This window comes from Oncorhynchus clarkii, chromosome 7 (genome assembly GCF_045791955.1).
Source record: "Oncorhynchus clarkii lewisi isolate Uvic-CL-2024 chromosome 7, UVic_Ocla_1.0, whole genome shotgun sequence".
NCBI lineage: Eukaryota > Metazoa > Chordata > Actinopteri > Salmoniformes > Salmonidae > Oncorhynchus > Oncorhynchus clarkii.
The window spans coordinates 82,073,870-82,092,384 of record NC_092153.1 but is presented as its reverse complement, the minus strand read 5'-3'; the positions used below and the strand labels follow the sequence as shown (position 1 = coordinate 82,092,384).

Genomic DNA, 18,515 nt, shown 5'->3' with positions numbered 1-18,515 from the left:
ATATGTAGATCTGACACCAGTGTGGCAGTTCTTATTTCTATTTAAACGTTCTGTGATATTTTTCTCTTAGTAGGAAACATGACCAGTGGTTAGGGCTGGGCTTTATGTGTACGACAAAGGTCTGAATGAACAGTCTTTTGTTTCTTAGATTGCTTTCGGCGATGAACAGCGTTATTGAAGTTGAATAAATATATATATTTTTTTTACTAGACATGTTATTTGTGTTACAACTTGTCTTGTCTATGTTAGAGACCAGACATCTTGGAGGAGCTGCAGAAGAGCCAGAAGGTATTTGCTGAGAAGCTGAATCACCTGAGTAGGAGACTGGCCTGGATCAACGCTACCATCTACTGTAAGGTAGGAAAGAGACTGTACCCAGCACATCTACTGTCAGGTAGGAAAGAGACTGTACCCAGCACATCTACTGTCAGGTAGGGAAGAGACTGTACCCAGCACATCTACTGTCAGGTTTTGGAAGAGACTGTACCCAGCACATCTACTGTCAGGTTTTGGAAGAGACTGTACCCAGCACATCTACTGTCAGGTAGGAAAGAGACGCTACCCAGCACATCTACTGTCAGGTAGGAAAGAGACTGTACCCAGCACATCTACTGTCAGGTAGGTAAGAGACTGTACCCAGCACATCTACTGTCAGGTAGGGAAGAGACTGTACCCAGCACATCTACTGTCAGGTAGGAAAGAGACTGTACCCAGCACATCTACTGTCAGGTAGGAAGGAGAGGCTACCCAGCACATCTACTGTCAGGTAGGAAAGAGACTGTACCCAGCACATCTACTGTCAGGTAGGTAAGAGACTGTACCCAGCACATCTACTGTCAGGTAGGAAAGAGACTTTACCCAGCACATCTACTGTCAGGTAGGAAAGAGACTGTACCCAGCACATCTACTGTCAGGTAGGTAAGAGACTGTACCCAGCACATCTACTGTCAGGTAGGGAAGAGACTGTACCCAGCACATCTACTGTCAGGTAGGAAAGAGACTGTACCCAGCACATCTACTGTCAGGTAGGGAAGAGACGCTACCCAGCACACTTCAGCCCTGATCTATTCAGACTGAAAGCATCAAGGCTACTAGTGTGCTGGAGTTTCTTCTCATTCATAGCCTGGCTTGAATGAAAAGGGGGACCAACATCCTCAACTGAGGGACATTGAAACAAAAATGTAAAAAAACATCCTGTGAACCCAGTCTTTGTTGTTCTGCTTGTCCAAGAAAAGCAACATGAATTACTACTTCTACTATACTGAAGGTGTTGTTTTGCTTGTTTAAAACATATAACTCTGTGTTCCAGGATAAGATGCTGGATGTGTACTGGCTACTGAGGGTGTGTATACTCACCATCCAGCACGCTGACAACACAGGAACGTTGTTCGCCTTCGCCCCAGAGTTCTACCTCAACGTGGCCATGAACAGCTATAGCTCTCTGAAGAACTACTTCAGCCCCTCCAACTGCATGGACCAACTGCCAGGTAAATGCCCGCCCGCCTGCTTTAAGGCTGCGTTTTATGGCCATGAACAGCTACTTTGTCAGGTGACCACAACACACTTAAGGCTGCAGCCCTATTCCATTATATTTCATGACGTTTGTCCAGAGCCTCTATTAAAGACTACAGATGCCGTGCAGATGATAGTTTAGGAATTTAACTGCTCTTTAACTGACCCTTTTTTGCCGTTTTAGTTGTGATAACTGAATTTGCATACACATTAAAGGTTGTGATCTCGTGCCGGTAATATCTCCTCCTGCCTGTTGACACAGTCACTATTATTTATTGATCATATTTTATTTAGGGACATTTTCACATCTGCAGTTATCAGGAAATGCTTGTACAGGAACCTTAAAGAGCATTCAGAAATACAGCGACCCGGCTTAGAGCCCTAAAGAGCATTCAGAAATACAGCGACCCGGCTTAGAGCCCTAAAGAGCATTCAGAAATACAGCGACCCGGCTTAGAGCCCTAAAGAGCATTCAGAAATACAGCGACCCGGCTTAGAGCCCTAAAGAGCATTCAGAAATACAGCGACCCGGCTTAGAGCCCTAAGGAGCATTCAGAAATACAGCGACCCGGCTTAGAGCCCTAAAGAGCATTCAGAAATACAGCGACCCGGCTTAGAGCCCTAAAGAGCATTCAGAAATACAGCGACCCGGCTTAGAGCCCTGAAGAGCATTCAGAAATACAGCGACCCGGCTTAGAGCCCTAAAGAGCATTCAGAAATACAGCGACCCGGCTTAGAGCCCTAAAGAGCATTCAGAAATACAGCGACCTGGCTTAGAGCCCTAAAGAGCATTCAGAAATACAGCGACCTGGCTTAGAGCCCTAAAGAGCATTCAGAAATACAGCGACCCGGCTTAGAGCCCTGAAGAGCATTCAGAAATACAGCGACCCGGCTTAGAGCCCTAAAGAGCATTCAGAAATACAGCGACCTGGCTTAGAGCCCTAAAGAGCATTCAGAAATACAGCGACCCGGCTTAGAGCCCTGAAGAGCATTCAGAAATACAGCGACCTGGCTTAGAGCCCTAAAGAGCATTCAGAAATACAGCGACCCGGCTTAGAGCCCTAAAGAGCATGCAGAAATACAGCAACCCGGAGATGTTTGTTGACTGTTGTCTTTTCCCCAGGCTACGAGGACACCCTCACTCAACTTGCTGCTATCCTCGCTAAGCACTTTGCAGACCCGCGCATCGTTGGAACAGGTGAGTGGAAGCAATTACAGATAGCCATCATATTATAAACCGAATGATGCATCACTAACATTTACTAGTAGGGGCCCGGCGTTGTACCTGAACCACGTCACTGAAGAGAATCGACCTGACCATGAAGAAATCTGGGTTCTGAGTTACTAAGCCCTGGAGTTTTGCCTGCTCGCGTCAAAATGCATGGCCCTATTTATCAATGCACAACAAGGAAGGGATAAGAAGAGTGAGTTCTGGTTTTCACCTGTGTAGTTGGTCTTCCGTTAGTCAACGCCTCACCTAAAGCCTCATTTATTTCTGTTTAAGAGGAATCCCTCCAACTACATACTGTACTTCCTGTTTATTAGCTGACTGGTTTAAGAAGGATACCTGAGAGACAACATACTGTACTTCCTGTTTATTAGCTAACTGGTTTAAGAAGGATACCTGATGATGACATACTGTACTTCCTGTTTATTAGCTAACTGGTTTAAGAAGGATACCTGAGAGACAACATACTGTACTTCCTGTTTATTAGCTAACTTGTTTAAGAAGGATCCCGCCCAACTACATACTGTAGTAGACACATTCATCTGTAGAGCAGCAATGTGAATTACTCACCCTGGCAACATGCCAAATGGCACCCGATTCCCTACGTAGTGCAGTGCTTTTGAACCCTAGCCCTATGGTTCCCACACATATCTGTCTCTGCTATTACCTGGAGCTGCAGGACAAAGCTGCTCGGTAACACAAGAGGACAAGAGTCATCTGTTACAAGCTATTTTAATGGGAAACGTAGACTTAATATAGCCTCCGGTACTGCTATTTTTCGCCAGGATTAATTTCTAACTATGAATGGATAATTACAAGTTTTTACAATTGAGCTCCAGGCAGACAGAGTAAAAGAAAGGAAATGTCTGTGTTGAGCTCCAGGCAGTCAGGTCTGTGTTGAGCTCCAGGCAGTCAGGTCTGTGTTGAGCTCCAGGCAGTCAGGTCTGTGTTGAGCTCCAGGCAGACAGGTCTGTGTTGAGCTCCTGGCAGACAGGTCTGTGTTGAGCTCCAGGCAGACAGGTCTGTGTTGAGCTCCAGGCAGACAGGTCTGTGTTGAGCTCCAGGCAGACAGGTCTGTGTTGAGCTCCAGGCAGACAGGTCTGTGTTGAGCTCCAGGCAGACAGGTCTGTGTTGAGCTCCAGGCAGACAGGTCTGTGTTGAGTTCCAGGCAGACAGGTCTGTGTTGAGCTCCAGGCAGACAGGTCTGTGTTGAGCTCCAGGCAGACAGGTCTGTGTTGAGTTCCAGGCAGACAGAGTAAAAGAAAGGAAATGTCTGTGTTTTTCCTTGTCCTCCATACACAATGCTGGTGACTCGTGTTTTAGAATCCTATTTAAAGGAATTGCTTTCAAGTATTATTTTTCTTAGAAAGATTATTTTTGTTAACGGTAAATGGTTTGTTATTGTGTTACTATTATGAGAGAAGGTTTTCAGATTGAGTGTTCAGCAGACCCTGGGTGGGTTCAAGTACTATTTGACATCTTTCAAATACTTAACGGTTTTTTTTTCGCTCTAGCCTGCCGACTTGCCTAGAGTGTCAGATGAGTGGGGTTTGTACGTTTGGGACTATTCTATTGGTCCATTAAGCCAGTTACACCTAATCAAGCCCAGATAAAAGGACAGGATTTTTTTTTTTTTTGTCAAATAGTATTTAAAACCCAGGTGTGATTTCAGTATTCATTTTGAATAATGTTTTATATCCTTCATGCTTGCCTGGTGTGACACAGAGTAGTCTAACTCTGTCAAGTCACCTCAGGATACACTTAGTATGAGTCCCAAATTCACCCTAGTCCCAAATGGCTCCCTTCAAAAGTAGTGCACTATATAGTGAAGTGTGCCATTTCAGACGAATCCTAACTCTAATCTATTCATAAGATATCAGTCATGTCTTAGATACACATCTTAGTGTTTATATACAGCACATAACAAATCCAAATGTATGTCCATATAAAAGCATCAGTGTTAATTATCATTGTCACACTCTGTGCGTAACAAATGGCACCCTTTTTTCTATATAGGGCACTACTTTAGATCAAAATCACATGGGACCTGGTCAAAAGTAGTGTACTAAATAGGGCATAGGGTGCAATTTGGAACTCAGCCAGTGTGTTTGTTTCTTCTCCGGGCTCAGCGTTGTGTGACTCTCTGCTTGTTGTCACGGTGACTGGATACATTCTTCTTATTTATGTTCCGTCATGTTTGTTTTGGCTTCGTTTTAGAATGAGATCCTCATATCTCGTTGTCTCAGATGTTTTTTTTTTATATACATCAGACGAGTGAGGAAGCCTTGTTCAGTTCTCAGGGTTCTGACTGTTATCGTTTTGGTTCTGATCCAGTTCAGTTAGCTCTTCTTAAAGGGGAACTGCATCGTTTTGGTTCTGATCCAGTTCAGTTAGCTCTTCTTAAAGGGGAACCGCATCGTTTTGGTTCTGATCCAGTTCAGTTAGCTCTTCTTAAAGGGGAACCGCATCGTTTTGGTTCTGATCCAGTTCAGTTAGCTCTTTTTAAAGGGGAACCGCATCGTTTTGGTTCTGATCCAGTTCAGTTAGCTCTTCTTAAAGGGGAACCGCATCGTTTTGGTTCTGATCCAGTTCAGTTAGCTCTTCTTAAAGGGGAACCGCATCGTTTTGGTTCTGATCCAGTTCAGTTAGCTCTTCTTAAAGGGGAACCGCATCGTTTTGGTGCTGATCCAGTTCAGTTAGCTCTTCTTAAAGGGGAACCGCATCGTTTTGGTGCTGATCCAGTTCAGTTAGCTCTTCTTAAAGGGGAACCGCATCGTTTTGGTTCTGATCCAGTTCAGTTAGCTCTTCTTAAGGGGGAACCGCATCGTTTTGGTTCTGATCCAGTTCAGTTAGCTCTTCTTAAAGGGGAACCGCATCGTTTTGGTTCTGATCCAGTTCAGTTAGCTCTTCTTAAAGGGGAACCGCATCGTTTTGGTTCTGATCCAGTTCAGTTAGCTCTTCTTAAAGGGGAACCGCATCGTTTTGGTTTGTATCCAGTTCAGTTAGCTCTTCTTAAAGGGGAACCGCATCGTTTTGGTTCTGATCCAGTTCAGTTAGCTCTTCTTAAAGGGGAACCGCATCGTTTTGGTTCTGATCCAGTTCAGTTAGCTCTTCTTAAAGGGGAACTGCATCCGCTGATTTGTCCTTGTTTTTTTCTGCTTGCTGGTGGCCGTGACCGAAGCCAAACAAGAGTTGGCTTGGGGGTGTGGTTTGATGTGGGTGTGTCCTTGCCACCACCAAGACACACCCCTCTGTCAGAACCTCGCCCACAGCGGTTTCCTCTCCACTCAATCACAACTAACAAACCTCCTGCAGGTTGAGCTCTGTCACGTCTGTCACATGTGCTCAGTGTGAACATTCTTTCATCTGTGAAGAGCACAGGGCGCCAGTGGCGAATTTGCCACTCTTGGTGTTCTCTGGCAAATGCCAAACGTCCTGCACAGTGTTGGGCAGTAAGCACAACCCCCACCTGTGGACTTCGGGCCCTCATTCCACCCTCATGGAGTCTGTTTCTGACCGTTTGAGCAGACACATGCACATTTGTGGCCTGCTGGAGGTCGTTTTGCAGGGCTCTGGCAGTGCTCCTCCTTGCACAAAGGCGGAGGTAAAGGTCCTGCTGCTGGGTTGTTGCCCTCCTACGGCCTCCTCCACGTCTCAAATCCCTGACACTGGAAGGAGGAGGAGACAGTGCTGTAGAGGCAGAATTGTAGGATACCTGACACTGGAAGGAGGAGGAGACGGTGCTGTAGAGGCAGGATTGTAGGATACCTGACACTGGAAGGAGGAGGAGACGGTGCTGTAGAGGCAGGCTTGTAGGATACCTGACAATGGAAGGAGGAGGAGACGGTGCTGTAGAGGCAGGATTGTAGGATACCTTACACCCTGTACCAACTCCAATTCTTATACAGCCCAAACAGATCCACAGGTAATATAATCTCTATTGCAAATCACACTGCCCTTTCCCACCTGGACAGAAGGAACACCTATGTGAGAATGCTGTTCATTGATTACAGCTCAGCGTTCAACACCATAGTGCCCTCAAAGCTCATCACTAAGCGAAGGACCCTGGGACTAAACTCCTCCCTCTGCAACTGGATACTGGACTTCCTGACGGGATGCCCCAGGTTGTGAGGGTAGGCAACAACACACCCACCACGCTGACTCTTAACACATTGGTGCGGCTGGCTTCCGGGTTATGTGGGCATTGTGTCAAGAAGCAGTGCGACTTGGTTGTGTTTCGGAAGGACGTATGGCTCTCGACCTTCGCCTCTCCCGGGAGTTACGGGAGTTGCAGCGACGAGACACGACTGTAACTACCACGAAAAAGGGGGTACAAAGTAAAAGAAACTGTCTAACTCGAGCCACCCAAGTCATAGACTGTTCTCTCTTCTACTGCACGGCAAACGGTCCCTATGCACCAAGTCTGGAACCAACAATGCCCTGAAAAGCTTGTACCCCCAAGCTGTAAGACTGCTAAATATACTGATCAAAAATATAAAATCAACATGCAACAATTTCTAAGAATTTACTGAGTTACAGTTCATATAAGGAAACCACTCAACCGAAAGACATTCAGTTGATTTCACATGACTGAGCAGGGATGCAGCCATGGCTGGACCTATCCACTCAGCAGCCATTTACACCCACTGGAGAGCCAGGCTCAGCCAATCAGAATGAATCCCCCCCCCCCCCCCCCAGAACAAAAGTCCTTTATGACAGACAGAAATACTCCTCAGGGCTGGGAAACTACAGAACCTTGGTTGTGGAGGCATGGTCAATCCGTATAGGACTTGTGATCCTTTGAACATGAAGGGGTGAGAAAACAACAGAGCCCCCTCCCAGTCCATGAAGGGAAGCGAAGTGGGCGGAGGGGCGAGATTTGTAGGTGGAGCTTGGCAAAAAGGGAACATGATTTGTTGACGTTGTAATACAATCCCAAGGCTTCATTAACTTGTCATGTACTCCGTTTTAGACGAGACTGATTTCATGACCAACATTGTCCTATTTACTCTGTAGTCGAACTTAAACACTTAAATGAATGTTTCTGACTCATATCGATGCAACCAGACGTTTTCAAAGCCGTTACTTGCTTATTAAGGGCAGGTATTCTTTAAAGCTACATTCGAGGATACAATTTTCATCAAAACCATTTTAAAAGATACCCAGATGCCAGACTGTAGCTTTAAACCCGTTTAGCTATTCAACAACACATATTGACTCACATACACCTGAGTAGCAGCACAGTTGGAGCTCAATGCATTTACCTGCCTACTTCTCTCGGTCTCAGGACGTACAACGAATCTAGATTGGCTCAGGAAATAGGACCAAAACAAAGGAGTGCAACGAGGCACTGCACAACGAGGCGCTGCAACGAGGCGCTGCACAACGAGGCACTGCACAACGAGGCACTGCACAATGAGGCACTGCACAACGAGGCACTGCACAACGAGGCACTGCACAACGAGGCACTGCACAACGAGGCACTGCACAACGAGGCACTGCACAACGAGGCGCTGCACAACGAGGCACTGCACAACGAGGCACTGCACAACGAGGCACTGCACAACGAGGCACTGCACAACGAGGCACTGCACAACGAGGCACTGCACAACGAGGCACTGCACAACGAGGCACTGCAATGAATATTCCTTAAATAACAACGTGGTCAATGTTGAGGGGTATACTACGTCGCATGTTTGAGTCGGCTCGCTAAATTTGGTGAACTCTGAGTTCAATTTGAGAACCAGTACCACGAAAGTGGCTCACGTTTTTATAGCCAGGTAAATTTCTATGTCAACTTATCCTTCAGAACTAACCTGCTCCGGGGCAGGCTAACTCTATTTACCCTGAAATGAAGTGTCTGAGCCACGAGTTGAGGACCAATGAAATCAGATTCCCTCCCTCTCGCTAAGATTGCATCATCTGAGGAAGACAACTGATTTAAATGTTGTATTTAAATCAAATATTTGTTTGTGTTAAAGTACGTTACACATCACATTACACGTGTGATTCTTAAGTCAATGGACACCCGCGCATCAATATAAGTAACATAATAAAAAAGTTTAAGTCAGTTTAAATAGACATATCATCGACTGCATCGGCTTATATCTATCTGCCTTTCGCATCTGCGGTGGAAGGTGACCGAGCTACAGCGACTTTTGTCAAGACCGTGAGACGTCTGTAGCATCCGAATGGACTACAAACTAATATGACCGTTATGCTGTGCGGCACCCGGTGCTCGTCTGAAGGTAGTTTTCTGATAACATTTTATGAATTTTGTTATTCAATGGATTTATTTGGGCTATAGCAGTAAAAAAACTACACCAAATGGCCCTGCCAACCTACACCTAATGGCCCTGCCAACCTACACCTAATGGCCATGCCAACCTACACCTAATGGCCATGCCAACCTACACATAATGGCCATGCCAACCTACACCTAATGGCCCTGCCAACCTACACCTAATGGCCCTGCCAACCTACACCTAATGGCCATGCCAACCTACACCTAATGGCCATGCCAACCTACACCTAATGGCCATGCCAACCTACACCTAATGGCCCTGCCAACCTACACCTAATGGCCATGCCAACCTACACCTAATGGCCCGGCCAACCTACACCTAATGGCCATGCCAACCTACACCTAATGGCCATGCCAACCTACACCTAATGGCCCTGCCAACCTACACCTAATGGCCCTGCCAACCTACACCAAATGGCCATGCCAACCTACACCTAATGGCCATGCCAACCTACACCTAATGGCCCTGCCAACCTACACCAAATGGCCCTGCCAACCTACACCTAATGGCCCTGCCAAACTACACCTAATGGCCATGCCAACCTACACCTAATGGCCATGCCAACCTACACCTAATGGCCATGCCAACCTACACCTAATGGCCCTGCCAACCTACACCTAATGGCCCTGCCAACCTACACCTAATGGCCCTGCCAACCTACACCTAATGGCCCGGCCAACCTACACCTAATGGCCCTGCCAACCTACACCTAATGGCCCGGCCAACCTACACCTAATGGCCATGCCAACCTACACCTAATGGCCATGCCAACCTACACTTAATGGCCATGCCAACCTACACCTAATGGCCCGGCCAACCTACACCAAATGGCCCGGCCAACCTACACCAAATGGCCCTGCCAACCTACACCTAATGGCCCTGCCAACCTACACCAAATGGCCCTGCCAACCTACACCAAATGGCCCTGCCAACCTACACCTAATGGCCATGCCAACCTACACCTAATGGCCCTGCCAACCTACACCAAATGGCCCTGCCAACCTACACCTAATGGCCCTGCCAAACTACACCTAATGGCCATGCCAACCTACACCTAATGGCCATGCCAACCTACACCTAATGGCCCTGCCAACCTACACCTAATGGCCCTGCCAACCTACACCTAATGGCCCTGCCAACCTACACCTAATGGCCCTGCCAACCTACACCTAATGGCCCTGCCAACCTACACCTAATGGCCCGGCCAACCTACACCTAATGGCCCTGCCAACCTACACCTAATGGCCCGGCCAACCTACACCTAATGGCCATGCCAACCTACACCTAATGGCCATGCCAACCTACACCTAATGGCCATGCCAACCTACACCTAATGGCCATGCCAACCTACACCTAATGGCCATGCCAACCTACACCTAATGGCCCGGCCAACCTACACCTAATGGCCCTGCCAACCTACACCTAATGGCCCTGCCAACCTACACCAAATGGCCCTGCCAACCTACACCAAATGGCCCTGCCAACCTACACCTAATGGCCCTGCCAACCTACACCAAATGGCCCTGCCAACCTACACCAAATGGCCATGCCAACCTACACCTAATGGCCCGGCCAAACTACACCTAATGGCCCTGCCAACCTACACCTAATGGCCCTGCCAAACTACACCTAAACTATATTTAAACTATATTTAAACACACTGTATTCTTACTGTAAAATGTGTTTTGACTTGTAGGGCAGGATAGTATACGAGTGTAATGTCTGCTAACTTTAGAAGTTCATTTCATTGGCTGTTCATTTCGTTGGCTGTTCATTTCGTTGGCTGTTCATTTCGTTGGCTGTTCATTTCGTTGGCTGTTCATTTCGTTGGCTGTTCATTTCATTGGCATGGCACAGCCATATAGCCTCGGATAAGCACAGATAAATACAACTCAAAACATGCTATTGTCTTCTTTTGAAACAAATTGTCTTGATATTATGTTTTTTTTAATAAAAACATATATTTTTAGGACCTTTCTAAACAAATGATTAATGTGATTTCTTTAGGGTTGTGTATATTACAGTACATGGATTTACTAGACTGCAGGCTCCTGGTGCAAATCAACACCGGGCTATTACTGTTAAATATGCGCATATTCATGACCATCATGGCTCCTGGTGCAAATCAACACCGGGCTATTATTCTACTGTTAAATATGCGCATATTCATGACCATCATGGCTCCTGGTGCAAATCAACACCGGGCTATTATTCTACTGTTAAATATGCGCATATTCATGACCATCATCGCACATTGAGGTAGATATGCATTAACGGTGAGCCTTAACGGTGAGCCTTAACGGTGAGCCTTAACGGTGAGCCTTAACGGTGAGCCTTAACGGTGAGCCTTAACGGTGAGCCTTAACGGTGAGCCTTAACGATGAGCCTGTGGCATAGAAGACAGATGGAACTTCTAACAACCATAGTTTGCTGAAGTTGTTCAGCATTGTCTCTTACATGAAGAGTTTAGGTGCTGGACGTGCAGATTCAGGCCTTCTAGAGTTAGCAGCAGACGGACGACCAATATCCACCGTTTGTGGATGACGCCTGAGCTGGAATGTGAAGCTAACTGAAGCTGGCTAGCTTTATGAGAAGCCTGACTAGATCTGGCTTGCTTCGTTGGTGTGTGGTAGAGCCTGTATTTGAATTTGAAATCTTGTTCTGTTCTGTGTTTCTCTCCGTAGACATCAAAGACTCCCTCATGCAGGCTCTGGCCAGTTACGTGTGTTACCCACAATCCCTCAGAGCCGTGGAGAGGATCCCAGAGGAACAGTGAGTATTGTAGTGCGTGCGTTTTGTGTGTGTTTATTCGCTACTTTAGGTCTTGTGAACATGCCAAAAATAGACACCAAATAGTCTCTTCGCTATATGCCAATAATTTCTCTCATGTTGTATCAGGTATGTCTTGCAAGCTGTGTCCTATGTGAAAGCATCACCGAGTCTCGTATGTGAAAGCATCACCGAGTCTCGTATGTGAAAGCATCACCGAGTCTCGTATGTGAAAGCATCACAGAGTCTCGTATGTGAAAGCATCACAGAGTCTCGTATGTGAAAGCATCACCGAGTCTCGTATGTGAAAGCATCACAGAGTCTCGTATGTGACAGCATCACCGAGTCTCGTATGTGAAAGCATCACCGAGTCTCGTATGTGAAAGCATCACCGAGTCTCGTATGTGAAAGAGTATGTTTGTCTCCTAGACGTGTGTCCATGATGAGAAACCTGCTGGCCCCGTATGAACAGAGGCCCTGGGCTCAGACTAACTGGATCCTGGTGCGACTGTGGAGGGTACGTACCCTGTCCTTGGTTCTCCTCTATCAGCACCGTGCCGTCTTCTGGTTTAGCTTCTCAGTGCACAAGTTCACTATTGTCCCACCGTGGGTTCTGTTGCAGGGCTGTGGGTCTGGGTTCTCTCTCTCTCTTGTCCCTGACCTCTTGTATTGTTCTCACTAACCCATAGTTTCTGTTCTCTTACAGGGTTGTGGGTTTGGGTACAGGTACACACGGCTGCCTCATCTGCTCAAAACCAAACCAGAGGATACCAACCTTCCCAGTCTGCAGAGTAAGTCTCCTCCTCCCTCTTCTCTATCCTCCCACTTCTCTCTCCTCACTGTCCTCTCCTTTCCCACTTTCTCCTCCTCTACCTCTAATAACCTCTCCCCCTACTTATCTCTCTCCTCATCTCCCTACTTCTCTCTCCTCATCTCCCTACTTCTCTCTCCTCATCTCCCTACTTCTCTCTCCTTTTCTCCCTCTTTTACTTCTCTCTCCTCATCTCCCTACTTCTCTCTCCTTTTCTCCCTCCCCTACTTCTCTCTCCTTCTCTCCCTCCCCCTACTTCTCTCTCCTCCTCTACCTTCCTTCTCTCTCCTCCTCTACCTTCCTTCTCTCCCTTCCTCCACCTTCCTTCTCTCTCCTCCTCTACCTTCCTTCTCTCCCTTCCTCCCGCCCCCTCCCCCTACTTCTCTCGCCCCCTCCCCCTACTTCTCTCGCCCCCTCCCCCTACTTCTCTCTCCTCCTCTCCCTTCCTTCTCTCCCTTCCTCCTCCCTCCCCCTCCCCCTACTTCTCTCTCCCCCTCCCCCTACTTCTCTCTCCTCCTCTCCCTTCCTTCTCTCCCTTCCTCCTCCCTCCCGCTCCCCCTACTTCTCTCTCCCCCTCCCCCTACTTCTCTCTCCTTCTCTCCCTTCCTCCTCCCTCCCTCTCCCCCTACTTCTCTCTCTCACCACTATACTATAGAGATATTCCTTCACATACTCTTGTCTGTCTTCTTGTCTGTCTTCTTGTCTGTCTTCTTGTCTGTCTTCTTGTCTGCTGTTCTCTTGTCTGCTGTTCTCTTGTCTGCTGTTCTCTTGTCTGTCTTCTTGTCTGTCTTCTTGTCTGCTGTTCTCTTGTCTGCTGTTCTCTTGTCTGCTGTTCTCTTGTCTGTCTTCTTGTCTGTCTTCTTGTCTGTCTTCTTGTCTGTCTTCTTGTCTGCTGTTCTCTTGTCTGCTGTTCTCTTGTCTGCTGTTCTCTTGTCTGTCTTCTTGTCTGTCTTCTTGTCTGCTGTTCTCTTGTCTGCTGTTCTCTTGTCTGCTGTTCTCTTGTCTGCCGTTCTCTTGTCTGCCGTTCTCTTGTCTGCCGTTCTCTTGTCTGCCGTTCTCTTGTCTGCCGTTCTCTTGTCTGCCGTTCTCTTGTCTGCCGTTCTCTTGTCTGCCGTTCTCTTGTCTGTCTTCTCTTGTCTGCTGTTCTCTTGTCTGTCAATACTCACCGTGTCTGTCTGTCCCTCAGTCCACTCACATCTTTGTAATAAATCCAACGTTGGAGCTAATCAGTCAAGTGGTCTATTTTGTAGTGTCATGTTCCCATAAATAGTCCTTTCCTCCTCCTGTTTTATAATTCCTAATTAAAATTAAAAAAAATCAGACCCATCTTGTTTTTGTTCACTGATCTTTCAGTGTGCAAGTCTGAGTGAGATGAAGAGGAAAAGCACAATTAAAAAAAAAAAATGTAATATTTCCCTGTCTTTTGGGGTCGTTAGTAGTGAGACGTGTTCAGAGACAGGAAGTGTTTATTTATAGTGCTGGAGATATGTAAAGGGATAAAGGTTCAGTGGAAATAGCTCCTCCTCCTCCTCCTCCTCCTCATTCCTCTTCACTGTGTGGTTGGTGCACACTTCATCACCGTCTTTACTGGGCCTCTGTTACACCTGGCGTGTGACTGGCGTGTGACTGTCGTGACTGGCGTGTGACTGGCGTGTGACTGTCGTGACTGACGTGTGACTGGCGTGTGACTGTCGTGACTGGCGTGTGACTGGCGTAGACCCCACTGATCAGCTACTATCAGTTCAGATTGCTTGTTTTTCAATACAGGTGTTTTGTATAGTCATACTGTCATATGTTTGAAGGACATTATATTATCCTGAGTCCCAGTCTGTTTGTGTCGTCATGCCAACTGCTTGTCACTCATTGACATTCCATTACCAAAAATTGGCGTGACAATGAAGGCAATGTAGTTGCTTAAGAACACAAACCGTTCCGGTACCGGGCTAAACCAACCGGGTTAAACCGTTCCGCTACCGGGCTTAACCGCTCCGGGACCAGGCTAAACCAACTGGGTTAAACCGTTCCGCTACCGGGCTTAACCGCTTCGGGACCCGGCTAAACCAACTGGGTTAAACCGTTCCGCTACCGGGCTTAACCGCTCCGGGACCAGGCTAAACCAACTGGGTTAAACCGTTCCGCTACCGGGCTTAACCGCTCCGGGACCAGGCTAAACCAACTGGGTTAAACCGTTCCGCTACCGGGCTTAACCGCACCGGGACCAGGCTAAACCAACTGGGTTAAACCGTTCCGCTACCAGGCTAAACCGCTTCGGGACCAGGCTAAACCAACTGGGTTAAACCGTTCCGCTACCGGGCTAAACCGCTCCGGGACCAGGCTAAACCAACTGGGTTAAACCGTTCCGCTACCGGGCTAAACCGCTCCGGGACCAGGCTAAACCAACTGGGTTAAACCGCTCCGCTACCGGGCTAAACCAACCGGGTTAAACCGTTCCGCTACCGGGCTAAACCGCTCCGGGACCAGGCTAAACCAACTGGGTTAAACCGTTCCGCTACCGGGCTAAACCGCTCCGGGACCAGGCTAAACCAACTGGGTCAAACCGTTCCGCTACCGGGCTAAACCGCTCCGGGACCAGGCTAAACCAACCCGGGTTAAACCGTTCCGCTACCGGGCTAAACCAACCGGGCTAAACCAACCAGGTTAAACCGTTCCGAGACCGGGCTAAACCAACCGGGCTAAACCGTTCCGGTACCGGGCTAAACCAACCGGGCTAAACCAACCAGGTTAAACCGTTCCGAGACCGGGCTAAACCAACCGGGCTAAACCAACCGGGCTAAACCGTTCCGAGACCGGGCTAAACCAACCGGGCTAAACCAACCGGGTTAATCGGTTCCGAGACCGGGCTAAACCAACCGGGCTAAACCAACCGGGCTAAACCGTTCCGGGACCGGGCTCACAGTATATGGAGTGGTACAGATGTTCTGTCGTTCTGTAAGTGATAGTAGTCCATAGTAGATGTGGTATTTCTGTCCAACAAAATAGATTTGCTTTCACACACAGGGCATCAAACTTCCAGACCCAAATAGAGAAACACATTTTTGTAGCAACAATAGCATAGACTTAGTCATTACATATTCTTTAAATGTTCTGCTTCTATCAATGTGAATGCAGTTTAATTTACCCTGATATACTACGAGGTCCCCTAAAATGCAAAGTTAAAAGTGGAAAAACAACCACGGCGCTGGTTGACATGTTGTGAGATAGTGTTTGTATTTACTTGGCTCTGATTTAAAACTGATAAAGCATGACAGTGTTCCAAATGACATCTTATTCCATCCTAGGGGCCATGGACAAAAGTAGTGCACTAAATAGGGAATAGGGTGCCATTGGTCCTGCTTAACCGCACCGGGACCAGGCTAAACCAACTGGGTTAAACCGTTCCGCTACCAGGCTAAACCGCTCCGGGACCAGGCTAAACCAACTGGGTTAAACCGTTCCGCTACCGGGCTTAACCGCACCGGGACCAGGCTAAACCAACTGGGTTAAACCGTTCCGCTACCAGGCTAAACCGCTTCGGGACCAGGCTAAACCAACTGGGTTAAACCGTTCCGCTACCGGGCTAAACCGCTCCGGGACCAGGCTAAACCAACTGGGTTAAACCGTTCCGCTACCGGGCTAAACCGCTCCGGGACCAGGCTAAACCAACTGGGTTAAACCGCTCCGCTACCGGGCTAAACCAACCGGGTTAAACCGTTCCGCTACCGGGCTAAACCGCTCCGGGACCAGGCTAAACCAACTGGGTTAAACCGTTCCGCTACCGGGCTAAACCGCTCCGGGACCAGGCTAAACCAACTGGGTCAAACCGTTCCGCTACCGGGCTAAACCGCTCCGGGACCAGGCTAAACCAACCCGGGTTAAACCGTTCCGCTACCGGGCTAAACCAACCGGGCTAAACCAACCAGGTTAAACCGTTCCGAGACCGGGCTAAACCAACCGGGCTAAACCGTTCCGGTACCGGGCTAAACCAACCGGGCTAAACCAACCAGGTTAAACCGTTCCGAGACCGGGCTAAACCAACCGGGCTAAACCAACCGGGCTAAACCGTTCCGAGACCGGGCTAAACCAACCGGGCTAAACCAACCGGGTTAATCGGTTCCGAGACCGGGCTAAACCAACCGGGCTAAACCAACCGGGCTAAACCGTTCCGGGACCGGGCTCACAGTATATGGAGTGGTACAGATGTTCTGTCGTTCTGTAAGTGATAGTAGTCCATAGTAGATGTGGTATTTCTGTCCAACAAAATAGATTTGCTTTCACACACAGGGCATCAAACTTCCAGACCCAAATAGAGAAACACATTTTTGTAGCAACAATAGCATAGACTTAGTCATTACATATTCTTTAAATGTTCTGCTTCTATCAATGTGAATGCAGTTTAATTTACCCTGATATACTACGAGGTCCCCTAAAATGCAAAGTTAAAAGTGGAAAAACAACCACGGCGCTGGTTGACATGTTGTGAGATAGTGTTTGTATTTACTTGGCTCTGATTTAAAACTGATAAAGCATGACAGTGTTCCAAATGACATCTTATTCCATCCTAGGGGCCATGGACAAAAGTAGTGCACTAAATAGGGAATAGGGTGCCATTGGTCCTGCTTAACCGCACCGGGACCAGGCTAAACCAACTGGGTTAAACCGTTCCGCTACCAGGCTAAACCGCTCCGGGACCAGGCTAAACCAACTGGGTTAAACCGTTCCGCTACCGGGCTAAACCGCTCCGGGACCAGGCTAAACCAACCCGGGTTAAACCGTTCCGCTACCGGGCTAAACCAACCGGGCTAAACCAACCAGGTTAAACCGTTCCGAGACCGGGCTAAACCAACCGGGCTAAACCGTTCCGGTACCGGGCTAAACCAACCGGGCTAAACCAACCAGGTTAAACCGTTCCGAGACCGGGCTAAACCAACCGGGCTAAACCAACCGGGCTAAACCGTTCCGAGACCGGGCTAAACCAACCGGGCTAAACCAACCGGGTTAATCGGTTCCGAGACCGGGCTAAACCAACCGGGCTAAACCAACCGGGCTAAACCGTTCCGGGACCGGGCTCACAGTATATGGAGTGGTACAGATGTTCTGTCGTTCTGTAAGTGATAGTAGTCCATAGTAGATGTGGTATTTCTGTCCAACAAAATAGATTTGCTTTCACATACAGGGCATCAAACTTCCAGACCCAAATAGAGAAACACATTTTTGTAGCAACAATAGCATAGACTTAGTCATTACATATTCTTTAAATGTTCTGCTTCTATCATTTTGAATGCAGTTTAATTTACCCTGATATACTACGAGGTCCCCTAAAATGCAAAGTTAAAAGTGGAAAAACAACCACGGCGCTGGTTGACATGTTGTGAGATAGTGTTTGCATTTACTTGGCTCTGATTTAAAACTGATAAAGCATGACAGTGTTCCAAATGACATCTTATTCCATCCTAGGGGCCCTTGACAAAAGTAGTGCACTAAATAGGGAATAGGGTGCCATTGGTCCTGGTCTGAAGTTGTGTACTAAATAGGGAATAGGGTACCATTTGGGAACCCTGATTACAACAGTCTGTGTGTGTGTGTGTGTGTGTGTGTACTCAAGCTCTTCTGAACCAAATTGTGGTACCCAGAATGCAGTGGGTAGAAAGGATAGAGCCATAAAGTTCATCCTCATAATAACACAATTTACACTTTGACATGGGTGCATCTCTGGCCACTTTAATAAACAGATTTAATAAAAGGCATCACTAGTCACTTTAAATAACGTCACTTTATATAATGTCTACATACCCTACATTACTCATCTCATATGTATACACTGTACTCTATACCATCTACTGCATCTTGCCTATGCTTCTCGGCCTTCACTCAGCCATATATTTATATGTAC

The 18,515-nt window shown here is 47.6% G+C and overlaps 1 protein-coding gene across 2 annotated transcripts in view; it reads left to right on the top strand.

Annotated features, from left to right (window-relative positions):
- Positions 1-18,515, top strand: part of LOC139413907 (ring finger protein 123) — a 257,740-nt gene that overhangs the window by 61,768 nt on the left and 177,457 nt on the right. For both annotated transcript variants that reach the window (XM_071161754.1, XM_071161755.1), the window contains exons 25-30: positions 250-357; positions 1,310-1,487; positions 2,636-2,710; positions 11,730-11,817; positions 12,244-12,331; positions 12,521-12,605. In XM_071161754.1, coding sequence (XP_071017855.1) covers positions 250-357; positions 1,310-1,487; positions 2,636-2,710; positions 11,730-11,817; positions 12,244-12,331; positions 12,521-12,605 — 622 coding nt within the window. The remainder of the gene's footprint in view (positions 1-249; positions 358-1,309; positions 1,488-2,635; positions 2,711-11,729; positions 11,818-12,243; positions 12,332-12,520; positions 12,606-18,515) is intronic.